The 9,929-nt window shown below is 35.2% G+C and overlaps 1 protein-coding gene across 1 annotated transcript in view; it reads left to right on the top strand.

Annotated features, from left to right (window-relative positions):
- Positions 1 to 1,432: 1,432 nt before the first annotated feature.
- LOC144251643 (DNA polymerase alpha catalytic subunit-like) overlaps positions 1,433 to 9,929 on the top strand; it is a gene marked incomplete at its 5' end in the record, with an annotated part of 45,508 nt that continues 37,011 nt past the window's right edge. The window contains 4 exons of the mRNA XM_077794458.1: positions 1,433 to 1,529; positions 2,559 to 2,639; positions 8,642 to 8,757; positions 9,225 to 9,287. Coding sequence (XP_077650584.1) covers positions 1,433 to 1,529; positions 2,559 to 2,639; positions 8,642 to 8,757; positions 9,225 to 9,287 — 357 coding nt within the window. The remainder of the gene's footprint in view (positions 1,530 to 2,558; positions 2,640 to 8,641; positions 8,758 to 9,224; positions 9,288 to 9,929) is intronic.

Raw genomic sequence — 9,929 nt, 5'->3', positions numbered from 1 at the left:
TTGGGAGGCTGAGGCAGTAGGATCACGAGTTCAAAGCCAGCCTCAACAATGGCAAGGTGCAAATCAATCCAGTGAGACCCTGTCTCTAAATAAAATATAAAAAAGGGTTGGGGATATGGCTCAGTGGTCAAGTGCCCCTGAGTTCAATCCCCGGTACCCCCCCAAAATAGCATATAAATCAATTATTTAAATAAAAAACAACAGTATGCCTTCAACCAACAATAATAATTATGCCAGCCTCCCCTCCTGAAAAATAAAATTGGTTAATATGATAATATTAATTGGACTAGTTTACATTTGGCTTGTTAATAAGTTTGGTAGAGTAGGTCGTTTTTTATCAAATGGTAAAAGGCCAAATCAGTACCTGCCAGTGATCCCTAGAGAGTAAGTTAAAAAAGAGGTGAAACAAAGCCTAGTCCTGTAATCATTATATGCTTTATAGGTGTGGCAGAAATCAGTCAGCTCTGTTCATCAAGCTCTCAAATCTCTGTGTCCCAGGTTTTTCCTAGAGTCTTAGCTCTTCAGGTAGAGTTAGTCATCTCCCCTGATATCCTATTTGAAAAATGCAGAACTCTTGAGAGAAGGTGGATATTTTTCATGAGATATCTATGAAATCTTCCTAACCAGCTCACCAGATTCTCATTTGGGGTGTATGTGGCCCATTACCATGGGCAGTGGCAGCAATGGTGCACTTCTGTTATTTTGTGCAGAGGTATTCTGCTTTAGTTGTACCAGTAGCTCATGGTACTATGACCCTTTGACAGGCAGCTAGTGTGGCTACTTTCTCTGGAATTGCCTTTCAAACAGCTCAGCATATAAATCCCTGTGCAGTTTCAAAACCTGAGAGTGGTGGAGGATCAGTGGTGAAGCAAAGAACGAACACTCAAAAGCCTTTTCTTGTTGGCTTATAGAAGAATATGCTTGTTTTGCCAAATTTTTGTAGGGGGCTGGATGAGGGAGATTTTCCTTTTGTATTTTATTTAGTCAAACAGGCATTAAAATTGTTGTCTATTTGTAGAACATCCATCAGTAGTGGAGAAAGAGGTGGTATGCCTTACAGGTTTGCTAAGTATAGGAGCAACCAGTCTAGAAATTACAAGTGAATAATCCCCAAAGCAGCTAATGAAGAATTGGCTATAATTCAGTTTTTTTTTTATGAAGTAGATGAGTAATTGATGGTGTGACAAGTATATTATGCTAATGGAATCATTTAATATCTTATGTTAACACCCACCTAAAAGGAATACTAAGTTAATTGATGTCTATTTAAGGAAAACCCTGTAGTGATATTGAATGTCAGAACTCATGATTTGGTTGCAGCTTCTCCATCAGGCTGCCATTCCAGTTTCAATTTGACAATTTTTTTTTTCATAAGAATTGTTTAACACTTTCACTCCATTTGAAGCTTTTTCTCAAACTTGTATAATGGCAGATCGAGGACTTCACAAGTGTTTATGAAGAAGTTGATGAAGATCAGTATTCGAAGCTGGTTCAGGCACGGAAGGATGATGACTGGATTGTGGATGATGGTATGTAGGAGGAAATTACCTGCCAGGCACTGTGTTAGTTGCTTTTTGTAGGTTTTCATGTGGAGTTTCTACTTTGCCTGGGTGGAGGGAAGGCATTGTTAGAATCATACCTTTGGTTTGGATCATTTTTAGTTATTTGAGGATGAGGAAGCAGAACAATAAGAAGTTGATTTGGCAACATTTTGGAGAATCAAGGCACATACCTCAAGATATAGTAAAAATCATCCAGGAAACGACTCTGTGGGAATTGTGAAGATGCATGAGACCCTGCATTCAACCCCCAACACCAAAGTGGGAAAGGGTGAATTGGGAGGAGGGTGAATTGGAGTGAATTGTTTCTGTGGGGCCAAAACACAGCATCTGAATTAAGGGACAGAGGTTGAGGTTCTCTTTTCTCCTTTGCAACTGTGTGACTGTGGCCAAGTTACTTAATGCCATTGAGCCACAAGTTTTTATTCTATAAATGGAGATAAGAAAACTATCTCCCTGATTGCTGCAAGGAGCACATGAAGTTTTAGGTATGAGAGGTAATATGAGCAATGGAAAGTACTGTAAAAGCTGGTTCTTTTCTACTGTTCTTCTATCCCTTGTATAAAGCTTCCTGCTTATGTGATTGCTGACCACAGGAAGGAGATATAGACTGTGTCTGTGATTATGTTTCTATTTCTGTAATAGAGCTCAGCTATGTTCTAATTTTCCCATGTAGACTAGGGTTTTTAAAAAATTCTTCTGGTAGAGTAAAATACCTGTGAAGCAAGCTTTTGTAGCTAAGTTTTTGATCCTGTGGGACCAGATCATTTCCCTGTTTCACCTAGCTAGGTATAGTATATATTTGGTTTTGATGCCACATCTGCTGTGTGGATGACCTGCATTGTCTGAGACCTGTTTGAATAGGATTCTGCTGCACTTATAAATGGAACAGACTAGGAGAACATCTGAGTGGGTACAAAAGTATTCTTTTTGCCAAGGCTAAAATATTGTTGGTGACTTGTGAAAATTTGATCCCAATATTAAATTTTGTTCCTGCAGATGGTATTGGTTATGTGGAAGATGGCCGAGAGATTTTTGATGATGATCTTGAAGATAATGCTCTTGATACCAGTGAGAAAGGTACCTACAAGAGAATGTCATTTTGAGATTTGAAGAATTGTCTAAACTTTTAAGATGACTTGGTATTCTGAAACAGTCTCCTTTTGAGGGAGAAGAACCTACACAATTATTTTTAGATAGAGTATATGTTCTGACAGTGAGAGAATCACAGTTGTGTAGAAAATTAAATGTAAGAAACAAAAACAGTACCAGAAAGCATGAAATTTTTAGTCCTATGGTCAATTTAGAGTTGTTGATATTGAGGACTGCCATAGTAAGTGATGTGTTTTAATTCCTACTGAAATGATGAACTCATAATTTTAGCTCTTCAGTAATTGTACAGTACAATAATAAAGTTTAGAACTAGTGTAATCAGCTTGCTTTGTTTAATTGAAATTTAAAATGATATGAATGAATGTGTTAAATTTTCTTAACTGTACAATCTTGGCATTTTTTTTCAGGTAAACAAGCCAGATTTAGTTCTGTAAAATGAGAATGGGAAATACTCCTTGGTTTTTTTTTTTTTTGGTTTAGTTTGTTAATTGGTCTTCTACCACCAAGTGATAGATAAGGGGTCAGCAAACTATGGCTTAATTTTTTTGGGAAAAAAAACCACTTCATTGAGATATAACTCACATGCTGTGTAATTCACTCATTTAAAGTATAAAATTCATCACAGAATTGTGCAACTATCACCATAGGTTATTTTAGAACATTCTCCATTAACAGCCCCCCCCCATATCATCAAATCATATCGGTTTTTATACAGCCATTGAGCTAAGGAAAGGTTTTTATGTTTCCAAAGTGCGTGTGTGTGTTTGGTGCTGGAGATTGAACCCAGGGCCTTGTGCATGGGAGGCAAACACTCTACTAACTGAACTATATCCCCAGCTCCCAAAGTGTGTTTTTTGAAAAAACGATAAATATAAAGAATACATAATCATGTTACAGAATCCTATTTGGCCACAAAGCCTTACGTCTCTGCTATCATGCTCTTACAGAGGGAGTGGACTCTCATTTGCACATTAATGTTTTGCAACATTTGTTTCCTCTCCCTTTTCCAACCACTGACACAGACTAATTGTTGGTGTAATTTTTGAACTTCAGAAGTCCCTTTCTAAGAATAAAGGCTCTCATCTGCTTAACCACAGTAACATTATCATTTATCATTGTCTATAGTAATATGTGTCCAGTTTGCTGAGTAAGGTCTTTGCAGCTTTTTTTTTTTTTTTTTTTTTTTTTTTTTTTTGCAGTATTGGAAATTGACCCTGGGCTTGCTTCGCATACACAAGGCCCTGAATTCATGCCCTCTGTAAAGAGCATACCATTCCCTTAGTGTTGATAATAAATTTGATCTCCTGGTTAAGATGATATGTCAGATTCCTTCTAAAGCTACCTTTCCCCCTTTATGATTAATGCAAATAAGTGGTGATAATTTGAGACCATGTGTATATCCCATTTTCCCATGAATTTTCACCCAGTGCTTTCAGCATCTGTTGATGATTCTCTCCTTTTAAATTTTTTCTATTATTTTTGAGATAGAGTCTTGCTACGTTGCCCAGGCTGGCCTTGAACTTCTAGGGTCAGGTGATCTTCGTGCTTAAGCCTCCTTAGTGGCTGGGTCTACAGGTGCATGCCACTGCACTCAGCTTCTTTCCTTTTTAAAATTATCAATTCAAACTCATGGGTTTCTAGAAAATTTACTGTTATAATTCAGTGCTACCATTTCTCCTTTCGGTGTTCAAATTATCCCAGATTTAGCTGGTAGGAGTGAAACCCCTTTTAGTTGGTGCCTGCATCCTTTTGATGTGATCCAATCAGTCTGAGCATTTCCTAGCTATCAGGGCTGAGAAGATGTTCAAAGTTTACCTTGTACTCCTCCTGTACCAGACTTGGAATCAACTGTTTCTAGCCACTATCTGGTTCCTTTCATGGGGAGTATTATTCAGATCTGGGAGAAGGATGTGTTTATTGCTCTTGGGGTATGATGGTTTCTAGCTTCTAGGCCCTTTTGGTGAACAGAACTAGGAAATTATGTATGTTTTGAATTCATACTGATAAATTTTATCCCAGTCCAATACTACTGAATTCATCTTCTCAATTCATATTTTTACACTTTCAATGAAAATCCTTGTTTTCTGAAATATACACAGTTGATTTAGAATTACTAAACCAACAACCTTTCTGTTTATTTTAAGGTACATTTTTTTTAGTTATAGATGGACACAATATATTTTATTTTGAGGATCGAACCCAGTGCCTTATGCATGCTAGGCAAGCACTCTACCTCTGAGCCACAACCCCAGCCCTCTATTAACAACCTTTCTAAGTAAAGTTTATGATTTCTTTGCAATTTTACTTGTTCTTGGCATATATCCCTCTAAAGATTTATTGTGAGAGTTTATAGGTTCATTTGTTTTTGTATTCAAATTTTTAAAAGTCTTTAACTTTTTACAATATTATAAAATAACTATATAATGTCAAAATCAAAATGATATCAAGAGATATATGCAGAAAAGTCTTGCTCTTATTCCTATGCCTTCTGACTTATTTCTACCCATCTCTATAAATAACCATTTTAATTAATTTCTTGTTTATCTTTCCTTTATTCACAGTTATTAAAAAAAAAAAAAACATATGTTTGGTTTTCCCTCAGAGGGGATGTTATTTATTCATTCATCCATCCATTAGAGTATGAATGGACTAATTTCTGCCAAACTGTAGTGTAGAAACTCTATACACTGGGACCCTTTTGTAGAATTGTTGCGAATTGTGTATTTGTAGTTTATATGCATCCTGGAAGATAGAATGAACCCATTTACTGTATTATGTCCCAGAATCAAGGAGACCTGTGTTATGGCTATATTGTTAATTATATCAACTTGACATAGTCCCGAACACCTATGTAGATTTTAGTTTTGGTCAGCTGCAAATTAGGATGTTGGACTGGTTAAGGAGCTTCTCAAAGAAAGGACCCATGTCCCACTCACTCCAGGGCTGATCACAGCAGCAGACATGAAAGAAGTATGCAGTATTTGTTGAATAAATGAGCCACCACTGTTTCTTTTCATATTGTTATCTGTTTTGGCAATACATTAGTAAAAAGAATGAGTTGATATTCTGGAAGACAGCTAGTCTTAGAAATTTTTATTTCATGCTTTGCCACTGCCATTCACCCACAAATCCCCATTGTTTCAGTGAACCTCACTAAGAGCCCACGTAAGGTCACAAGATATTATGAAGGCAAACAGAATTCTGAAATCCATTTTAAAAATTTACAAGAAATTGTAGTTTTGAGTATAAAGTCAGCTCCTTATGGTGTGAATCCAGTCCCTGGCATGCTGTTTTCAAATAGAGAAAAATATTGGTCAAGTCCAAATGAAGAAAAATAACTGGAAAAGTACAATAAAACAAACACTAATTGTGGATTTCTGCATACTAAACTGTGTGTGTGGGGGCGGTTGCTGGGGATTGAACCCAGGGCCTTGTGCATGCAAGGCAAGCACTCTACCAACTGACCTATATCCCCATATCCCCAGCCCCCTTGCATACTAAACATTTTAACCATTAAGTATATTCTGTCTTCAAACTGCTCCAGTTGGTCTCAATAAAGATACAAGTTCCTTAATGCAATTCTCTGGTCTCACATATTTTACAAATGTCCTGTAAACCTTTTCATAGCCTTGCCATGTGAAAAATGCCTGTTTTTATTATGGTAGAATACATATCACAGAATTTACCATGACATTTAGTACATTTGCAGTGTTTGCAGCCATCACCATTATCTAATTTCAGAATATTTTCATTGCCCCAGATGGAAACCCCATACTCATTAAGCAGTCACTCTCTAGTCTTCCTTTCCTCAGCACCTGGCAACCATTAATCTGCTTTCTGTTTCTATGGTTTTGCCTGTTGTGGATGTTTTATATAACTGGGATCATACAATATGTAACCTTTTTTGTCTGGCATCTTTCACTTAGCATAATGTTTTAAAGTTCCTTCCATGCTATAGCATGTATTAGTGCTTTATTCTTTTTTGTGGCTGAATAATATTATCTGGATATGTGTTGCCCATTTTGTTTACCCATTCATCAGTTGATGGGCACTGAGTTATCTACCTTTTTTAATGCTGCTATGAACATGTATGTTGAAGCTTTTGTTTGAATACCTGTTTTCATTTCTTTTGGATATATACCTAGGAATGGAATTGTGTGTACGTATTTCTATTTTCTTTCTTAGACAAAAGATATCATCTATAGATAGTTTTGTAGTTTGCTTTTTTCATTTAAGATATTCTGAAAATCACTTCATATTAGTACTTAACAGATTTTTCTTATTTATGTCTTTATGGCTGCATAGTACTCCATTATATTGATATGCTATCATTTATTAAAATAATTATTTTGGGTAGACATTTATTTTCAATAATTTATTATTACAAATAGTGCCACACATCCAGTAACTCTTGTGCATATTATGTTTTCCTTGGAAAATTCCTAGAAGTGGAATTGTTGGCTCAGAGAGTAAATGCTCACAAAATTTTTATTAGGCGTTGACAAGATATTGCCAAGTTCTCAAGTTCTTCTAGGAGTTTTTCTTTTGTACCCTCCTATGAACAGTGTCTGAGTGTGTATTTCCCCAAAGCCCTGCTGATAGTATGTTGTTAAGCTGAATTTTTGTGAGTCTGATATGCGAGAAATGGCATCTCAGTGTGGTGTTCATTTGCATTTCTTTTATACATAAAGTTGTGGATCTTCTCATAAAACTTTGTATTTATTGCTCACATTCCTTTTGAGTTTCAATTGGTTGTTTTAGGTCTTTATATCAGGGAAATGTTTGTCAGGGTAATGGATACTTTATCTGTGATACATATTGTAAATATTTTCTCCAGGTTTTTCTTTAAATTCCTTTTCTGGTGTAATTGAATTTATCAATCTGTTTTTTCCTTGAAAGTGGATTTTGAATTAGTGTTAGATTTTTACTATACCCAGGTTACAAAGGAATTTGCTTTTCTAAAGTACTTGCATAGTTTTATTTTTAAAATTTCCTTTTGATGTTTATATGGATCTTACAAATGGCTAGCCGACACTATTTATTTATAAATCTATTTTTCCCCAAGTGATGTAAGTTGTCACCTTTATTATATGCTAAATTTCCATATGTGATGGGGTCTTTTTTCTAGATTGTATTTTTTACTCATCTGGTCTCTCTATGTATATGCCACTACCACACTATTTTAATTATTCATTTAGTTTTTTTGAGATTGAGACTATTTGGGGATGAATCAGAAAGTGAGATTAAAATCAACAGTATTAGGAAAGTTGATTTACACATGGTCAGAAGAGATTAAATGGCAAAAGTTTTCTTTTAATGAGCAAATGCCTCTGTGCTGTTTAGTGTTAATGTGACATAGTTGCATGTGTCTAGTTGCTGTTCTCATAAAAATGGAATTCAGGATGCTACAGTATCATAACTGGTAATTCCATTTCTTTACAGTTAAGTTGTTCTGTCAAATTACATATAAAATCAAAGATATGATCTCATGAAGGTTACTAGGATAATATCTTGATTCCAGCTTGGCTTTATCTTTCCTATATCACTTTTTTTTTACACAATACTTTTATTTATTTTTATGTGATGCTGAGAATTGAACCCAGTGCCTCACACGTGCCAGGCAAGTGCTCTACCATTGAGCTACAACCCCAGCCCTCCTGTCTCACTTAAAAAAAAGACTTTTTATTAACACTAACATTAGCAATTAAATAGTCACACTTAACTCATCCTGATATTTAACTTGTGTTTTATCAGTTTTTGTAATAACGTTTAGCCTGAGTTTTTGAATTTAGCTTATTTTAAAGTTTCTTCTTTATGTACCTTGTGTAAAATCTTATATATTTGTATTTTGAAGTTTTAATATTTTCTTCCCAAATTCCCATATATGGAGAACAAGTGACTACTAGGCTTTTTGTTTTCCAATTTGAACTGGGACCTTTTGTGTTTCTAAATAATATATGTTCCAATAGGAAAGGATGCTAAAGCACGCAACAGAGACAAGAAGAATGTAAAGAAACTTGCAGTGACAAAACCGAACAATATCAAGTCAATGTTCATTGCCAGTGCTGGAAAGAAAACCACAGATGTGAGTTTCATGGTTTCTGTATATTTTGTCTTTTCCTTTGTGAAATGAATTTAGAATATGATTATACAGATATTAGAAACTTAATACATATTTAAATAACATTTTCCTAGCTTCACTCACTAAGTTGACTTTAGTTTTCAAATGATTTAAGCACCTCAATGATTAGAATTTGGGACATAGAAAAGAAAGATTGAACAGGAAAACTGAATTGAAAGTGTGTTTAATTTCAGTGACTAGAAGGAATATCATGTAATGAGAATTAAAATAGAGGATGGGAGCTATAAATTTAGAATTTACGTATACACAGGTGGTAGTTAAAATCTGAATAGATTTGAGCACTTAGAGTGAATGAAATGAAGATGTAAGGACTGATTGGTTAGGTTCTTCCTTTCATAGTGATGTGTGTGGTCTGGGTGAAAATTTAATGTGCAGGGCTTTCTCATTTTGCCTTCCTTTATAATCTCTAGAAAGCTGTAGATTTGCCTAAGGATGAACTGCTAGGTGACATTCTACAAGATCTGAACACTGAGGTAAGTGATTCTTTGGGAGTTATAAAATGTGCAGGGAACATTGGTTCTAGAAATAATTCAGAAGTTGTATGGAATAGACTTTTGCTAGAATTTAAAAAATGCAAGGACAGTACCACCAAAAGAAATATCCCACAGAAATAAAAAGAAAAATAAAATCTTCCAGTTAGTTTCTTCTCACCATTTTAGGTGAGTAGTTTCTAGCTGTTACAGCTATGCGATTATGTAGATGGGGCTGTGTGGGTGTATGTTGGAAGTAGTAAGAATACACCCAGGAATCAGTTCTGTGAATGCTCACTGCTTGTGTTCAGTTTCTATAGCATATGTTCCCTAAATAGATTGAAGCCTGTCAGTCTTTAATTCTGAGTGGGAGTGAAGAAAGAGTTAGTGTCCTATTCCTGATAGAACTCAAATAGGCTCACCTACATTGTGAATTTGAAATTTGGGCATTTCTCATAAATTCTAAGTGCTTATTTAGAAGTGTATTTCTTTCTAAATGGCCATAGATCAAAATAATCTAGCATCAACACTATGCAGTCATATGTATCTTGATTGTTTTTAAATGTAATATTCTGGAAGGATAAGTGAAAGACTGTGTTAAATTTTAAAAAGAAAAGAATTGGTGAGGGGTGGATTCAGTATCTA

The sequence above is a fragment of the Urocitellus parryii genome, unplaced genomic scaffold (genome assembly GCF_045843805.1).
Source record: "Urocitellus parryii isolate mUroPar1 unplaced genomic scaffold, mUroPar1.hap1 Scaffold_143, whole genome shotgun sequence".
In the NCBI taxonomy this organism is placed as follows: domain Eukaryota; kingdom Metazoa; phylum Chordata; class Mammalia; order Rodentia; family Sciuridae; genus Urocitellus; species Urocitellus parryii.
Note: the sequence above shows the minus strand (reverse complement) of the source record. Positions and strands in the feature narration are given on the sequence as shown.